Source organism: Giraffa tippelskirchi, chromosome 1, assembly GCF_054371585.1.
Source record: "Giraffa tippelskirchi isolate mGirTip1 chromosome 1, T2T-mGirTip1v1.2.pri, whole genome shotgun sequence".
Lineage (NCBI taxonomy): Eukaryota > Metazoa > Chordata > Mammalia > Artiodactyla > Giraffidae > Giraffa > Giraffa tippelskirchi.
In genome coordinates this window covers 182,774,030-182,793,149 of record NC_137275.1, presented here as the reverse complement: position 1 = coordinate 182,793,149, position 19,120 = coordinate 182,774,030, and the positions used below count along the sequence as shown (strand labels likewise).

The 19,120-nt window shown below is 37.8% G+C and overlaps 1 protein-coding gene across 8 annotated transcripts in view; it reads left to right on the top strand.

The window, feature by feature from the left end:
- Positions 1-19,120, top strand: part of TEX10 (testis expressed 10) — a 46,838-nt gene that overhangs the window by 7,686 nt on the left and 20,032 nt on the right. For all 8 annotated transcript variants that reach the window (XR_014060191.1, XM_081512402.1, XM_081512391.1 and 5 more), the window contains 5 exons: positions 3,981-4,093; positions 13,318-13,556; positions 14,266-14,401; positions 16,019-16,194; positions 17,635-17,812. Coding sequence is in view for 7 of the 8 variants with exons in the window: in XM_081512402.1 (XP_081368528.1) it covers positions 3,981-4,093; positions 13,318-13,556; positions 14,266-14,401; positions 16,019-16,194; positions 17,635-17,812 (842 nt within the window). In the remaining variant the exon portion in view is untranslated. The remainder of the gene's footprint in view (positions 1-3,980; positions 4,094-13,317; positions 13,557-14,265; positions 14,402-16,018; positions 16,195-17,634; positions 17,813-19,120) is intronic.

Below are 19,120 nucleotides of genomic sequence, written 5' to 3'. Positions count from 1 at the left end.
TAGAGACCTCTTAAATGGTTTAAAAAGTTGGTTATTAAGTAGTTTCTTCCAGTTTGGGCCACGTTACTGAGTTTATGCCAAGAAATGGACAAAACTGAAGCTCCTATATCTAACCATGAGTTGTTTTTAAACTACTACATTTCAGGGAAGAAACTACATTTAAATTTGCTCGGTGTATGCTGTTTTGTTTTTTTCTTGATAAAGGATATAAATTGGAAAACATTTCTTAAAGTTACCTTTACTGTAGGTAAGCTACAGTTGTAGGTATGGTGCGAGTGAAGTTAACCTAAGTAATTCCAAGTCATAGAACAGTTTCCTGCTAGCAGACATGTTTCTAGATGAGTGAATTTACCTCCTCTTTGGGGAGATTTTGAGTATTGGTGGGCTTTTTAAAAATGTTATGTTATAGGGAATATAATACATAGTCCATGGCACAAGTAAGGAAGAACATGCTTAAATGATGCTGGATTAATGTGGTTAATCTTAAAAAAGGCAGCTGCTGGAACAATACCTTAAAGCTTGGAGCATCGTTTTATAGGAGAATTTCTGCAATGACTTGACTAGGAAGTTGTGAATCTTTGAAGTTGTTTACATATGTACAGGATGGATAAGGCAGTTTTTTAGTTTTGTTCTTTTATTTCAGGCATTTTGGTGTTTGATTATTCATGGGCACCTTAATATTTATTATTGCTTTAGTAATAGTATTTGTAATTAGATAGACTGAGTGGCTTCACTTTCACTTTTCACTTTCATGCACTGGAGAAGGAAATGGCAACCCACTCCAGTGTTCTTGCCTGGAGGATCCCAGGGACGGGGGAGCCTGGTAGGCTGCCATCTCTGGGGTCGCACCGAGTCGGACACAACTGAAGCGACTTAGCAGCAGCAGCAGCAGAATGGTAGGACTAAATGCAGATTCATTAATTGTGCTAGTTTTGGATCATCTACAATCATTCAGATAACACCAACAGAATCTAAACACTGCCTTAGTTTTATGAATATTTAAAATAATATGTTTTAGAAATATTCTTTGCTATTACAACTAAAATTATTTATTAGCAGTTCATTAAAATAGGATACTAAATTCAGAAGACTGTTTTGCACAGACTGTTCAAGGTTGTGTAGAATAGTAAATTGGGATACTGTATAAAATTGAAATAAACTGAGAGTGGTTAATTCAAATAGAAATAGTATTTAAAAGCATCCGTTGGTAGAATTCTCTAATTTACCATGGCAGATTTGAACTATAATAACTGAATAAGGTAAATCTGTTACCTTGCAGACAAAGTATAAATATGTATGTTACTCCAGATGACATTAAAATACCTGTTAGTTTATTTTTCATCACCATTCCTGCTGTTAGTTCCTCTTTCTCATTCACCTTTAGTTATAGCTTAGTACTTAAGGTATTGAGTGGTCAAAGTTCATACTTTAGGAGGAATGAAATAACGTTCCTTGGTCTTAAATTCTAATTATGCACAACAGGCCGAATTGTAGCTCTTTTCTCTCAGAAAACTTGTAGGTTTTCTGTTGATAAATTGGCATCTGTATTAGGGTGCAACCTTAGGGTAACTGACTGCTTACTTTAAAGTTTTGCTAAATGCATATAGTGTGTTTGTATTTTGCTGCATAATTGAGAAGTTTCATTTTTGTCCAAATATTTTTTTAAAAAACCTTTTTAGGAATTTGAAATTTTTCATCTTTGGAAAGAAATCTCAAGTTAACGCTAAATCTTATTCACAGTACTTGAGTACTCAGATCCTGACTGAGGTGGTTTATTTCTAATACACTCTTTGTATCCTTAGTATCCTTAATTTAAAGTATACTGTGTTTAATATTTTTAAAACACACAGTGTTTTAAAATACAATGTAACATTAACTTTTTAATTAACTTCAGTTTTTGGAGTCCTGTATTAATAGCTTCAGGTCAGTATTATAGTTTTATACACTATAGAGATTTTGTTGTGTCTTAGCTTTGTATTTTAATGCTTGCTACTTTCAGTCTAAATGTTTCTTTATTGTTTCGTTTTTACCATGAAGATCACAATTTGTGAGAAAGAATTAGGTACAAAGGTTAATTGAGCATCTATAAATTTGGCTGTTTAATTAAAATTCAGTTCCTCAGTAAACAGTAGTCACATTTCAGATGCTCAGTAGCTTCAGGTAGCAGTGGCTACTGTATTGGACAGCACAAATATAAAATAGCTCTGTCACTGCAGAAAGGTCTTTTGAATAGCACTGCTTTGCAGTGAGTTAGGTTCTGTGCTAGACTCTGGGAATACAGAGATAAACATGACTGACAAGGTAAATACTTGGCTCCTGGTGGGGTTGAGAGATGGTAAACAAATAGATGATGTCCATCATGTCATCATTAGGAAGAAAGATGAAAGTGGGATAAGAGAGACCATGTAATGAAACTGTGTGCAGGGAGGGAACTGTTACATAGGTGGTCAGGAAGTGCCTTCTTAACATTTGCATGTCACTGAATGAAGAGAAAGACCAAGTCTTGTGAAGACCTGTAGGAAGAACCTTCTAGGCACAGGGAACAGCAAGTGCAAAACCCTGAAGTGAGAACAGATTTGACGTATTTGAGGAATGGCAGCAAGGCCTATGCAAGTGAGGTGCTGAGAGAATGGTGGATGATGAGGAGGGAAGTGACAGTAGCCACATCATGCGGTACCTTGTGGTCTGTGGTAAAGAGTTAGAATTTTAACCTGAGTGTGGTGAAAAGACATTGGAGGGTTTTGAGCAGAGGAGTGGCATGATCTAAATTATGTTTATTTGACTTTAATATGTCAGATTTACAAATAAAACAGTAACAAACTCCGATGTCCTCATTCTCCAGCTCTAGCAAAACTGGGGCCCAACTGCGATCATTGATCCCATGGATGACCTGTCCTTCCCTTTATATACAGTATCTCTTTTATCCTTTCCAGTGATATTTTGAAATGTGATTTATGTTTTAAGACATCACCCTGGCTGCTGTGTAGAGAATTAAGTTTAGGGGGGCAAGAGGAAAAACATGAGGACCATTGGGACACTAAAACAGTAATCTTAAGTGAGAGGTAATGGTGCTTGGAGTCGAACGGTAGCTAGTGGTTGAAGTGATGAGAACCAGCTAGATTCTGGTGAAACCAGCAGGAATGCTGGTGTATGTAGTTAAGAAAAGAGGAGCAGGGGTGATGCCTATATTACAGTCCAAATGATGGTGTGATTACCCATAGGAGAGTTCAGTTTATTTATGTTAAATTTAAGATGCCTGTTAGAAGTCCAGGAGTTGTCAAGTACACGTTTTTAGGTCAAGAAAAAGAGAAGAACCCAGTGAAGGTAACTGAGGAGATGTGCTGCAATAGCTAGCTATTGATCTATGGTCTGAGTTTGGCCTCCAGTTTTGCTAGAGCTGGAGCTAGCTATTGTAGCATTTCATGTCCCATATCCCAAGCAACCCCTCAGTCATTGGCAGACTGGAACGATTGGTCCTCTGGATAGTAGGAAATAAGTGTTTCAGGTAGGAGAACATGATACATTGAAGAATACTGCTGAAGAATTTTAGACAAGTACATTGATTTGTGAAGATGTTAAATGCCTTGAAAGAGCAATAGAATTTCTAGAGAATGTAGTTACACTTAAATGGAACACTAGGTATAAGATTTTCTTGTATATTTTATAAATATCATATTAGTAGTTGTAATTCAGAATTTTATTAAATCTTACTTACTTTCTCCCTTTTTTTCTCCTTTTAAGTAGATGAAATGTATGTAAAAATAAAAGCACCAAAAAGAACTGTGGGTGAAAATTGGATGGCCTAACAGTTTATTCAGATTTTAAGATTTATTTACATATTATATCATTAGCAGAAGGTGTATTATAAGGGTAAATTTGTAAGTGAATATTGACAAGTTGTTAAGTTCTGCTTAAAGTCTTATTTGCTATTTTAAGTTATTGTTTCTTACAGATTTTCTAATCTGTGCTTATTTTACTAGGAGTCATGGCTTCGAAAGAATTACCTTATTGATTTCAAACACCATTTTATGAGTAGTTTTCCATATGCCTTAAAAGAAATAACCAAGCAAAAAAGGAAGGAGACCAATAAAAGGTATTGCCATTCTCTTCCACTGTTTAACCTGACATTTTCAGAAAACAGTCTTAAACTGAACTTTGTACACTGTGAGGTGTTTTTATCTAGACTTTGTGAAGTAAAGATAAAAGCTGTAGTATATGATCTTAAACAAGTCACTTTAAGCCCTGGACTTCGAATTTTACTTAACTTTTATTTTTAGTTTTAATCTGTAAAGTGAATGTTTTGTGCTAAATGAGTGTCAGCTATCAAATTGTATAGATAAGAATTTAATAAAAATTTGCTGAGAGTGGATAGTTTATTTGTGAGAGGCACTGTGTAATTACTGAATCTTTGAGAGCATAGCATCACTAGTTTCTGCTCTCATTTATATACTCAAGGAAGCGTAATGTAACTATTATCAGTATCCTGATGGAAGAGGGATAATTGGAGAAAAGTAGTTCTCTTTTTTCGGAGAAGGCAATGGCACCCCACTCCAGTACTCTTGCCTGGAAAATCCCATAAACGGAGGAGCCTGGTAGGCTACAGTCCATGGGGTCGCTAAGAGTCGGACACGACTGAGCGACTTCACTTTCACTTTTCCCTTTCATGCACTGGAGAAGGAACTGGCAACCCACTCTAGTATTCTTGCCTGGAGAATCCCAGGGACGGCGGAGCCTGCTGGGCTGCCGTCTATGGGGTCGCACAGAGTCGGACACGACTGAAGCGACTCAGCAGCAGCAGCAGTTCTCTTTTTTAAAATAAGTGGAAAGAACGAATTATGGATGAAGTTTCACTGGAAAAGTGTAAGCCTGGAAGTTATTTGAAATGTTTACGTGAAGTAAGAGCAGATAAAAGTAAAAACAAATTGCCCAATAAAATTTGACAAGCAGATACAAGTTAGAAAACTCAAGGTGCAGTTCCCCAAATGAGCAAACACTTGAACAGATTTTAAAGTCTGTCAGAAGGGTCTTAAATTTATCAAAAGGAAGAAACTACTTGGAGAATCAGTGAGGCTCTTTGGGCAGAGTTCAGAGGATGTGCTCAGAAGTGGTAAGTATGTTGTAGGCAGATAAACTTCATTCATTCACTAAAGTTTTTTGGTCTCTCACTGTAAGTAAAGTATTATGACAGATAATTAGATGTCCTAAGGTATACTCTGATCTCTTAAGTGATTTCATAAATTGTAAAAGTCAATACAAAATCTTAAAATTGATAAAAATGTGTATCAGACTCTAGTCATGAGATGGAAATCATACCAGTGCTTTTCACAGAGAATTTAATACAAACAGTTGTTAACTAGGTATTAAACTAGGTATTTCCTAGTTTAATGGAAAATGGAAACGGTATTTCCATTTAATAGTGGAAAGACAAAAGGGAACAGTAAGGTATTGTAGAGGTAGACCTACAGGAAGCGGCCACTGCCTCTTGACTGGGAGAACAAAGAGAAGAGGGCAAGTAGCTTGAAGGAAAGGCTGTCTGGAGCCCAAACTCAGACCTCTAGGAAGGGGTTTGCACTCAGCTGGGACTAATGTCTTTGAGATCAGGAGAGGGGCCCAGTGGGATAGGGGTAGAGGATTCAGCACAGGGGGTTCTGGCTGGCTGGCTGGTGCTGGTGTTGTAGGGTCATGATGATGCTGGTTCTGTGTCAGGAAAATACAGACCAGAACCAACTCTAGCTACTAGAATGAACTGCTGCTGGCCTGAAGAAGAGTGGTTGGGTTGCACTGGTGGCAAAAGAAAGCAAAAAATAGGACTAGGAAGCAAACAGAAAGTGCCACATTTTCCTCCTACAGCTTTCCTGTCTCAAGTACCCCTTTGCTTCCCAGGTGGCTCAGTGGTAGAGAATCCTGCCAATTCAGGGGACAGATTCGATCCCTGAGTTGGTAAGATCTGCTGGAGAAGGAAATGGCTACCCACTGCAGTATTCTTGCCTGGGAAATCCCATGGACAGAGGAGCCTGGCGGGCTACAGTCCACGGGGTTGCAAAAGAGTCTGACACAGCTTTGTGACTAAACAATAACAAGTACTTTATTGGCAGAGCCTAACAAGAAGCAAACTGTAAAGGGAAAAATGTGGCTCACTCCCAGGATCACAAAGTAAGAGTGTGGAAGGGTGGTTTTAAGGCTGAGAAACAAAAGCTCAATAACTTGCAGGAAGAAAAATGAATCTACATATTTAACACAAGGCATATTTAAGTGTCATTAGAACTTTATAATTAAGAAATGCTATAGGAATTCATAGGAAGAGACATCCTTGTTAGGATAAACAGACAAAGCAATGTTGGAGAGTAGTGTTTTAACATGAATGTGATTTTAGCAGGCAGAAGTGAAGTGGGGGATGATTGCAGTAATGGAAGGAGATATTATAGGGTATGAGAAAGCCATAGAATTGCGTATTGGGGAACACAGGACAGACCTGGATCAAGTCGGTTTCTACTGATGAGTAACCTTAATGCTGAAAGTCATTTTTTGTCTCTGACCCTCATTTCTCTTTCATCCTTGATCCTTTTGGCATGGAAGACTATTGGTTGGATCAAAACCATGTTTTAGGACCATTAAGTTAGAGTTTCTGGAGTTGGAGGTGACAGATAATCAGATAGGGAGATACTTTCTTGAGCAAGTAAGTTATTAGGGTTTGTTTTCTCCAGATACAGTTTTCTTATTAACACAGAAGTTTTTAATCAGGTCATGGATAAACTTCAGAATATCCTTCAACATGTGAATATAATTATATGTGTTTTTTATGTTGTCAAGAGGTTTCAGATATAATTTTCATCAAAATGAGATTAAATAAAAGGATGTTTGGAATTTGGTAGACTGTTAAATGTAAGTAAACTACTCGAGCATATGGGTGTACTGTCATTATTCACTTTCTTGCACACTTAATACGTTGAAGGCACTTAGGAAAGAGTGTAGGAAATAGGAGTATATCAATATAGTAAGGAGCTGGTCCTGCTCTTTCATGGGGGGCATAGGTCCCAGGGAGGGCTGCCTGCTTAGGGAGTGATTTGTGCCGAGATATAAAAGATGAAAAAGGAATCAACTATGAAGAGACTGAGGTGGTGAAATTGTGGGATTTTTAACAAAAGTGGATTGACAGTATTATCATAAATTTCCCTAGTGATTTGTTTTGAGGGTCCGCAGGCTGCTCTTGTACTTCCATAAGGAAGTGCGTTGAATATTTCGCAGATAGTCTTTGGAGGCTATCTGCTAAATTCACAAGTTCAAGTTAGAGGAGCCAATGTGGCCTAGGCCAGTGGTCTTCAATTTTGACCTGATGTCTAGATTTTTTTAATCTTGGGTTGAACTGTGGAGTTACAAAAGATATTATTTTCGTTGTGATAAAATGTCCATAGCATAAAATTTAGCATTTTAACCACTTTTAAAGTGTACTGATCGGTGGCATTAAGTACATTCACATTTTCACATTTTTCATGTTACCAAACTGAAACTCAGTACACATTAAATAATAACTTCCTATGCTCTCCTCCCTCCACGTACTGGGAACCACTCTTGCACTTTTCTTCCTTTATTAATTTGACTGTTTTACGTACCACTTATCAGTAGAAACTTACAATATTGTTTTGTGTCTGGCTTAACTTCACTTAGCATGATATCTTTAAGGTTTAGTCATGTTGTGGCACTGCTAGCATTTCATTCCTGTTTTTTTAATGGAGTTTATTTTTTAGAGCAATTTTAAATTCATAGTAAAATTGAACAGAAAGTATGGAGTCCTCATATACTGTACTTCTGCCCCCATGGATGCATAGCCTCCCTCACTGTCAGCATCCCACACCAGAGTTGTATATTTGTTGTAAAATACAAACTTAAGTGACATATCATTTATACTCGAAGTCTTTGGTTTATGTTAGGGTTCACTCTTGGTGTTGTACAGTCTGAGTTTTGTGTAAAGACATGGTGTCATATGTGGTATTTTCACTGTCCTAGAAGCAAGTTCCCTTCCAAATATGCAAGTTCTGCATCTGCGGACTCAGAAAACCACAATTCATAAGCATGATACACCATCTGCAGTTGGTTGAATACGTGGATGCAGAACGGTATGGAGGGCTAACAGTATTCTTCACCACCATGCATTCACAGTTTAAAAGAACATGCCAGTTTCACTTAAAATTGGTCATAATGAAGTAAAAATTACTAATCTTACTAAGTCACAATCCTTGAAAACACATATTTTTAATATTCTGCGTGGTGAAATGGGAAGTGTGCCTGAAGTATTTTGGCTGCATACCAGAGAATGATGGTTGTCTCGAGGAAATTGATTTGTCATTCTGTTTGTATTTTCTTTGATGGACATGATTTTAATTTGAATGACTATGATTATTCAGACTTGGGTATTTGTAGATGTTTTCTCAGAAATGAATAAAGTGGCCTATCAGTTCCAGGAAAATTGTGTCTGTGCCAGAGATAAAATTTGAACTTTCAAGCAAAAATGAATATTTTTGAACTTATATCCACCGTCTGAGTTTTATCTGTATATCCTGCTTTTTTGCTCTTCATTTTTTTCATCTCTCCTCATTAGGCTTATTTAGAAGCTGCTAGAGGGTTTACACACACACACACATACTTATATATATAATGAAGGAGAATGTATGTATTCTCCTTTACCTCCAAGGACTGTTTTAACAGAGCACAGTAGTTGGGTTTGGCAGTTTCCTTGTTTGAGCATACTGACAGGAACACTTCGCTCTCTCTTGGATTCCACTGCTGTGAGTCTGAACTGTTGCTACTTTATAAAAGTTACTTCCCTCCCCCGCCCCCATAAGACTTTTCTCCTTGTCTTTTATTTTCTGCAGTTTGACAGTGATGTATCCAGGTGTGGTTTTCTTTTTTATTGATTTTCCTTGGAATTCAGTGAGCTTCTTAAATCTGAGATCTTGAATGAAGTGTCTAAACACATCTGAAAAATTCTCATCTTTAAAAAAAAAATTAGTGCCATTTTCCTCCTTCCCTTTAAAGACTAATTGAATGTATATAAGACCCACTTACTGAATTTTCTGTTTGTCTTTAGCTCATTCAAACATACATATGTTGAATTTGTTTTGTTTTTATTTTTCAGTTCTAGAGTTTCTGTCCAGTTATTCCAGCACTGTTTATGGAAAAGACTATTGTTTTTCTTTTGGATTGCTTCTGCTCCTTTGTCAAAATCATCAGTTGACTGTACTTGTAGGCCTGTCTTGGGGCTCTTCCATTAACCTATGTTTGTCTATTCGTTCACCAGTACCATGCTGTCTTGATTACTGTAGTACAGTAAGTCTTGAAATTGAGTGGCGTTAGTCCTCCAACATTGTTCCACTTTGGTCTTGTGTTGGGTAGTATAGTGTTTGCCTTTGTGTATAAACTTCAGAAATCATTTTGTTGATAACTGTAAAGTAACTGGCTGGGGTTTTGATTGGAATTGTGTTGAATCTATAGATTTAGTTTGGAAAAATTGTTGCGTTAACTACTGAGATGATGCATAACTGGGATTGTTTTATGTAAGAGCTCTTTTTACTTCCAGTTCATCCTTACTCTGGAAGGGAAAGCCCTAAGGGTCCAGCTTGAAGTAGGGATAATATACCAGAGTTCCCATGTTTGTCTGGCTCTGGGGTTTGACTTTTCCCTGTGAGGCCTCTGAAAGGTTTCCGTTTTCCTGCCTTTTTGTTGGAATTGGCAGCAGCCCTTGGAACTTGAGTGCTATGGTCTTGCTTTATTTGGGGACCCAGCAATTGTTCATCATCTTGTTACCTCTTGAATGCTTTTGAGTTGTTAAAAAGTATTTCATCCAGCTTTTAAAGTTATTTTCAGGAAGCGAATCAGTTCTAATTTCCTCCTCTATCATTGCTGAAGATGAGTTTCCCCAGTTTCCTGCCTCCCTCATAGAATTGGTGGTCAGTGTATTTAGACTTTAAAATTTTATGTAAATTCTTGGAGGAGCAGGATGAATTCTCCCAACTTTTGAATGTCTATTGACACCTTCCAGACAGTAATAGGTTATACTGCTTAAGATAAACTTAAGTAGATCTTCAAAAGCTCTACCTGTGGTGAAGAAATCTTGGAGTTGAGTTTTTGCGTGGTCTGGTTAGTAAAAAATGTGCCTTGGTTTGGGGCAGTGAACAGTTGGGCAAAGAACCTACCAGTAGTTTTGGGTTTGTAGTATAGATTGCTAGTCGTCTGTCCCAGTTTTCATTCAATCTCTCTCTTTGTGATAGAATTCCCAGTTTTCTGCTGGGCATGTGTTGTGCTGTGCTTACTCACTCAGTCATGTCCCGACTCTTTGTGACCCCGTAGACTGTAATTGGCCAGGCTCCTCTGTCCATGGGGATTCTCCAGGCAAGAATACTGGAGTGAGTTGCCATGCCCTTCTCCAGGGGATCTTCCCAACCAAGGGATGGAACCCAGGTCTCCCACATTGCAAGTTTACCGACTGAGGCACCAGGGAAGCCCAAGAATACTGGAGTGGGTGGCCTATCCCTTCTCCAAGGGATCTTCCCAACCCAGAAATCGAACTGGGGTCTCCTGCATTGCAGGTGGATTCTTTACTAGCTGAGCTAAAAGCTCACATACATGTATGCATTTAGTTCAGTTCAGTTCAGTCGCTCAGTCATGTCCGACTCTTTGCGACCCCATGAACTGCAGCACGCCAGGCCTCTCTGTCCATCACCAACTCCTGGAGTCTACCCAAACCCATGTTCATCGAGTCGGTGGTGCCATCCAACCATCTCATCCTCTGTCGTCCCCTTCTCCTCCCGCCCCCAATCCTACCCAGCATTAGGGTCTTTTCCAATGAGTCAACCCTTCGCATGAGGTGGCCAAAGTATTGGAGTTTCAGCTTCAACATCAGACCTTCCAATGAACACCCAGGATTGATCTCTTTTAGGATGGATTGATTGGATCTCCTTGCAGCCCAAGGGACTCTCAAGAGTCTTCTCCAACACCACAGTTCAAAAGCATCAATTCTGCGGTGCTCAGCTTTCTTCACCGTCCAACTCTCACATCCATACATGACCACTGGAAAAACCATAGCCTTGACTAGACGGACTTTTCTTGGCAAAGTAATGTCTCTGCTTTTAAATATGCTATCTAGGTTGGCCATAACCTTCCTTCCAAGGAGTAAGCGTCTTTTAATTTCATGGCTGCAGTCACCATCAGCAGTGATTCTGGAGCCCCAAAAAATAAAGTCTGACACTGTTCCCACTGTTTCCCCATCTATTTCCCATGGAGTGATGGGACCAGATGCCATGATCTTAGTTTTCTGAATGTTGAGCTTTAAGCCAACTTTTTCACTCTCCTCCTTCACCTTCATCAAGAGGCTCTTTAGTTCTTCTTCACTCTCTGCCTTCTCTAAAACCAGCTTGAACATCTGGAATTTCACGGTTCACGTATTGCTGAAGCCTGGCTTGGAGAATTTTGAGCATTACTCTACTAGCATGTGAGATGAGTGCAATTGTGCAGTAGTTTGAGCATTCTTTGGCATTGCCTTTCTTTGGGATTGGAACGAAAACTGACCTTTTCCAGTCCTGTGGCCACTGCTGAGTTTTCCAAATTTGCTGGCATATCGAGTGTAGCACTTTCACAGCATCACCTTTGAGGATTTGAAATAGCTCAACTGGAATTCCATCACCTCCACTAGCTTTGTTCATAGTGATGCTTTCTAAGGCCCACTTGACTTCACATTCCAGGATGTCTGGCTCTAGGTGAGTGATCACACCATCGTGATTATCTGGGTCATGAAGATCTTTTTTGTACAGTTCTTCTGTGTATTCTTGCCACCTCTTCTTAATATCTTCTGCTTCTGTTAGGTCCATACCATTTCTGTCCTTTATCGAGCCCATCTTTGCATGAAATGTTCCTTTGGTATCTCTAATTTTCTTGAAGAGATCTCTAGTCTTTCCCAATCTGTTGTTTTCCTCTATTTCTTTGCACTGATCGCTGAGGAAGGCTTTCTTATCTCTCCTTGCTATTCTTTGGAACTCTGCATTCAGATGAGAATGTCTTTCCTTTTCTCGTTTGCTTTTCGCTTCTCTTCTCTTCCCAGCTATCTGTAAGGCCTCCTCAGACAGCCATTTTGCTGTTTTGCATTTCTTTTCCATGGGGATTTTCTTGATTCCTGTCTCTTGGACATATGTATCTTGTATGCATTTAAGCAGACTTCAAATCCAGCTCATTTTTATTCTTCGTATACATACCCCTTTCTCCTAGTCTGTACCAGCATTGTTTCTTGCGCTTGTCACATCTGGCCTGTATTGCTCAAATAGACATACAACTACTTCTTTGTTTAGAGTCTTGTAACTGATTTTTTCTTTTTCATCAGCAGAAATGAAAGAACTTTTCAACTATGTTAACTCCTGTGCTTGCAGAATTGATTTTAGTGCCCTTAGCTTTCAACTCTTTGTGATCTGGTCCCATTTGTCATTCCTAACCCTATATTTGATACCCTGATAACACCAAATATTAAAAGTTTCCCTTCCCTTGTATTTGTGGTTCCTTACTACTGTGTCCTTTCTCATGCCTAATCCAGGGTTAACTTTTTCTTTTAAAATAAGTTAGTTTCAGGTATTTTTTTAGTTTAATCAACTTTACATGTTTCTGAACATGAAAATAAATAGGCTTTGCTGTTGAATGCAGTGTAGCCTGAAATCTGCACTGTTTATATATCTAGTGGTTTATATCCTAAGTTGCAAATTTTGTTTTTGTTAAGATAATCTATTTGAACCATTTTTTGAAATTTCTTTCAAGCTTTGAAAGAAATGTGTTTTATATGGCTAGGAAAAGTGGTTTTAATATGTGAGTCATAAAATTAAGTTGTTTAAGAATTGGGCTTATCTAGACCAGTCTCCTGTTTCACACATAAGGAAGTTGTGGCCAGGAGAAATTAATGATTCTGTTAAGTCAAAATTAGTTAGAAGAAGAATCAAGGTTTATTGTGAGTTTCATCATAATATAAAGATCTGCTTAAAGAAAATCTTCAAGTGTGTTGAAGTTTTCAAGTGTTCTTATCCCTACATTACATCTAGGATTACCAAGCAGTGTTTCAAGGGCCTGTATTTTTTGTGTGAAGAGCAACTTGGGTAATGAACTGAGCAGTATGCATTCTTAATTTATGCCTTAACAACCCTGATTCTGTAATGAATGGTTTACTTACAGTCACTTTTATATACCTACTTTCTTGGCAGTTCATTCTGGGAGGAATAGTTAAGTATTTAAGTGAAGGCTGCATGGTAGATACAACACTTAACAGTTAATGTGTGTCTTTGTTTTTAGCATCAAGCATTGCACGATTCTCTCGAATAATGTAGATCATCTTTTACTGAATTTAACACTGTCTGATATCATGGTCTCCCTGGCAAATGCCTCAACTTTGCAGAAGGATTCCAGTTGGATAGAAATGATAAGGAAATTTGTAACAGAGACCCTTGAAGATGGCTCTAGGCTAAATAGTAAGCAGCTGAACAGATTGCTTGGAGTCTCCTGGAGGTTAATGCAGATACAGCCAAACAGAGGTAGGTGTTAATGCTTTGTCCTTATTTAATAGAGGAGCTCTTATGCATGCTATAAATATTTAGAGTCTAACTTTGAGTTCATAACTGTCAAACATTTCACATAGTCATTTACGTTCAAGCCATAAAAGGCAGCATAGTCATGAAGGAATATCTACTTGAACCCTGATGGCTGAGAACATCCCTTTTTCAGTGGGTAGGTCCACTCTGAAGCTGATGGGTAGGTTTTCTACTAGATTACATAGTTGGAGTGAAAGGAGGTAGGTTTTGTTAAGAGGAAATGACATTGAGCCTAAGGATGAAGAAATACTCTTTTCTGATCTAATCTGACTAGAAATTGATGGATCCTTATCTCTTTACCTTTCTTGTAACTTGAAGTTATGTTGCATTAAGTCAATTTTTAGTGTATCTTACTAATTCTTTTCATTCAAAACAGAACTTTCCTGTTTGGTTCCTGGCTTATCCACCTTTCTAGTATTCTGCTTTTTGCTGTCCTTTCCTAGGTTTGTTGTCTCTTAGGAAAATTTGTACTGTAATCTCTGGTTGGTTTGACTTGTATTAGGCCACTGATGTAGGATTTTGATGGTAGTCGTCAGTTCATGGCTAAAATCTGCTTTGTCATAGGAACAAGGTGCTTCTGTGCTTTTTAGAAGAATTAGTGCCGGTGAAGAAACATTTTGACTCATATGCAGTTGTTTTCTCTTGTTTTTAGTGGCTACAGAATCTCTCATAAAGGCAGTGTATACATTGTATCAGCAGAGAGGCCTTCTCGTTCCAGTTCGGACTTTGTTACTGAAGTTTTTCAGTAAAATCTATCAAAAAGAAGAACTGAGATCTTATAGAATCCGGTACAGTTCCTTTTGTTATTTTGCTTTTCTTACCAGGTTACTTTGAAATCTGTGTAAAATGATAGAGTGATTAAATCTTCAGAGAAATTCTCTCTTTTTATCCTTTTTGGTTTCATTTAAAAAAATTTTTTTATAAAGAGGCGTACATAATAGTTCTAGTAAACCTTTATACACATAACTGAGAAGGTGAAAGTCTCTTTGAGCATATATTGCCACTTGTCTGCTGCTTAATAGCTAAAGGACAGTTGGAACCACCTGTAGCAGCTTCAGCTTTTTCTTTTGCTTCCCATAAAACTTACGGAGGTTTAACCTCTGGTCCTTAGTGACATATTGGGACATATGGTATAAGAATGAGGGCAGTAGAAGAGGAGAGGTGTACAATAGGTGAAGGACATTAAAAGGCACAAACTTAGTTATAAAGTAAATAAGCCATGGGGATGTAATATACAGCATAAAGAATATGACCAGTAATACTACAGTAACTTTTATTAGGACAGGTGGTTACTAAACTTGTGGTGACCATTTGTAACGTGTACAGATGTCAGATTATTATGTGATATATACCTGAAACTAACATAATACTGTGTGTCAAAAATGTTTCAATAAGTTATTTAAAAATGGGAGCATTTTAAAGTGAAAAAATTCCTGGCTTAGTCTTGTGCTGTCTGGTGACACAGACAACACAAAGAGTAGAACTAAGGAATCAGTCTTTAGATATGGTGAGTATGAGGTTATTTGGGATAGTCTGGAAGAGATGTTTGGGTGAAAGATAAGAGATTTGGGATACCTCAGCATACATAGGTAGTTATTAGAACATGTTCAAGTCTTCACTGTGAGTCAGGTGCTTTTCTTAATTTTTCAGTAATTCTCATACTTTGATGTACTGTTGGTTTCTGCCTTATGGAAGGAAGCTTAGGTTAAATAAGTTGGTGAGTGTCATGCTGCTAAAGAGCAGCCAGACTGAGACTTAAGTTCAGGTCTCTTAGACTCCAAAAATGAAATGAAGTCGCTCAGTCGTGTCCGACTCTTTGCAACCCCATGGACTGTATGTAAGCTACCACGCTCCTCCGTCCATGGGATTTTCCAAGCAAGAGTACTGGAGTGGGTTGCCATTTCCTTCTCCAGGGGATTGTCCCAACCCAGGGATCGAACCCGGGTCTCCCACATTGTAAGCAGATGCTTTACCATCTGAGCCACCAGGGAAGTTTAGACTCCAAAGGTCATGCTTAAATCACTAAGCTCTTGGGGGACAGCAAAAGTGATTGCTGTGTCCTAGATGAGACATGAGAGAGTTATTAGCAAGTATATGAAAGAACTGAAATAACACAAGTTTGAAGCCACTTAATGTGGGTGCACCCTATACTGAGTGCATCAATGACTTAATATAGTAAAATAATTATTACGAATTAATGTAAATAGTTCACAAGAAGTTAAGTTGAGTCGGTGTCCTTTAAGATAAAATTACAATTTACATAGTGCCCCAAATTACATAAACTTTTAAAATACAGTGGGTAAAATCCTTAGAGAATGCTATAGCTGAATAAATGGTGCCAGCCATCTTATAGGCTCTCAAATGTTTAAATAAATGTGTATTTCCCTTGTCTTTGATGGCCTTAGATACCGCAGTAAAGTGTTATCGCGTTGGTTGGCTAGTTTACCACTGCAGCTTGCTCATCTCGGCTCCCGAAACCCTGAGCTTTCAACACAGCTTATTGACATCATCCATACTGCTGCAGCCCGAGCAAATAAAGAGCTACTCAAAAGTTTACAAATTACTGCTCTTCGAATCTATGGTAAGAGTTTTGTTTACCTATGTAAGTCGTAATCGGTCTACCCCAATTTAGGAACAATGTTTCAAAGGGGAGACCTTTAGGTTTTACTTTTCCTTCAAATTATACATTAATTATACCATGGTAAAATGAACAATATCAAACAGTAAATTCATTTTCAATAGTATTACTTAATACAATAGTTTTAGAAAATTAAAGGTTGTAGATGTTTCTTCAGATCTTAAATTGTCTTTTAAGCCACAAAATTCACAAATTCAAAACTGATCAGGTATTCTTACAGAATTCTTTTGAAACTTTGATGACAAATTTTACTTATTTACTCATTATTGACATCTTGTATGGCTTTCATATATTAATTTTTTATTCACTCCTGAAACCTTTTCATTCTTTTTTTGTTTTTTTTTTTAGGGGACAGGAGTTACCTTTAATGCTGCATTTTGTGCCGAATCCCCTATGACGCCCTGTCCCTGAGTACCCCTGCCCACCCTCCCCACCTTTTCATTCTTTTAAGCAAAAATATCAGTAAAAACATACTGACATATATACATATGTATAATTAGTATTTATTATTGGGACACAATTCATATGCCATAAAATTGGCCATTTTACACTGCAATTCATTAATTTTTAACTTATTCCCAAGATTGTGCAATAGTCACTATTATCTTATTCCAGAATATTTTTATCACCTCAAAAAGAAACTCTACCATTAGTAGTCTGTCCCTATTTCCTTATTTCTTCCTTCCTCAGCTCCTGGCAGCCACTGCTCACCACTTCTGTCTCTTTGTATTTGCCTATTTTGGTCATTTCTTATAGATGAAATTGTATAATGTGGATCTTTTCAGTCTGGCTTATTTCACTTAGCATACTATTTTTAGGATTCATTCATGTCATAGCATATATGAGTACTGTATTTCTTTTTAATGCTGAATAACATTCCATTGTTGAAGATACACCACTTTATATTTATCCATTTATTAGGTGACAAACATTGGTTTGTGTCTACCTTTTGTGTGTGGTATTTTAAAATCTGTATTTTTTGGTATTGCTTTTATGTAGGGGCGTGTGTGTATACTCAAATTTAAGTCTTTGGTTTTAAATTAGGTTGATATTGCAATTGTCCCTGTTTGGCAAAAGTGGTTGTTTTTTTTTTTTTTTTACTGTTTTGCTTTGTTTCTGATTCCTTTAACTCCGTCAGTTTTTATTTCAACTAACATATTTGAATCTTATGAAATTGAGTGTTAAATGTTATCTTTAAATAATGATTGTATTTAGTCTTTTACTCTAGGCAGTACCTTAAGCCTTACATATATGCTTTGTGATAAAACTTTTTTCCATGTAATTGATATGTTAGAATTCAACATAGCACAGTGAAAATGATCAGTCTGCTTTATTCTCGTTTGTATATCTTTTAAAATTTTACTTGTCTTCCTACCTCACTAGATCCACAAGAAGGCACTGTGGTGGTTCTCCCAGCAGAGTCTCAGCAGCTTTTGGTCCAGCTTGTGTATTTTCTACCCAGTCTGCCTGCTGATTTGCTTTCTCGGTTAAGTCGCTGCTGTATTATGGGAAGACTCAGTGCAAATTTGGCTGCCATGCTTATCGGGATACTGCACATGAGGTAGCATGCTGAAGTGAGCTGTATTTCAAGTGTATAATCTTCTCCCGCACCCTTCCCCTGTCCCTGGCAGTTTATGAACTGACTTTTTTTAAAGTAACTGCCCCCTCCCTTCATTTGCTCTTGAAACAGCAGTTAAAATTGTTGATGTTATTACTAGATAGAGGAAGTTCACTAGAGGACGACTGTTCCAGGTTGTTTGTTCAGTGGTTTGCATTGTCATGGTTTTAGTCACTAAGTTCATGGGCTGTAGCCCACCAGGCTCCTCTGTCCATGGGATTTTCCAGGCAAGAATACTGGAGTGGGTTGCCATTTCTTTCTCCAGGGGATCTTCCTGACTTAGGGATTGTACCCTTGTTCCCCTGCACCGCAGGTGGATTCTTTACCGCTGAGCCATCAGGTAGAAATATACAGTGATTTGTGTAGGTGGATTGCAACAAGGGTTAAAATTATTAGAAGTACGTAGCCATAGTAAGGATTCAGTGGCAGATGAGAGTGCTGTGCTTTAAAACTTTTGGTGTTATGAAATTGTAATACAGGTCTTCCTCTTTGGAAGGGTGTTCAGATTAATGTAGGTGGTGAAATAAAAGCTTGCACACTCAGACAAGGAATTGTTGAAATATCTGTGGGTGGGTGTGTGTGTGTGTGTGTGGCAAAATATACATAACATAAACTTACCATTTTAACCAGTTTTAGTTATACAGTTAGAACTGTTGGGGGCATTAAGTACATTCACACTGTTGTGCAACTACTACCACTGTTCATTTCCAGTACTTGTCAGCATTCCAAACTGAAACTCGGTACTGGTTATTTCCCCTTCTCCAAGCCCTGTTTACCACTATTTTGTCTTCATGATTTTGATGTATTCATCTGTTAATGGATACTTGGTTGTTCTGCCTTTTGGCTATTATGAATAATGCAGCTATAAACATTGGTGTACAGATACCTGTTTGAATCCTTTTAATTCTTTTGGCTGTATACCCAGAAGTGGAATTGCTGGATCATATATTAATATTCTGTTTAATTTTTTGAGGAACTACTTTCCAGAATGTGACTGTACCGTTTTACCCTCAAAGGTCTTAAAACTAATAGTGTTTCATGTTGTGAGTGTTCAAAGTATCCTTTAAAATTTAATGTTTGTATCAGGTATAGTACTTTGGTATTCAGCCATTTGTTACTGATTGTGGCTGAAGGCCAGGGTCTGATACAGTTTTAGGCGGGAATTGAATCTAGGCTGTAGCTGAAAAATTTAAAAACTAGCTTCTTTGTGGCTTCTTGTGCAGATCCTCTGCCCCAGTTAAACAGGAGTAG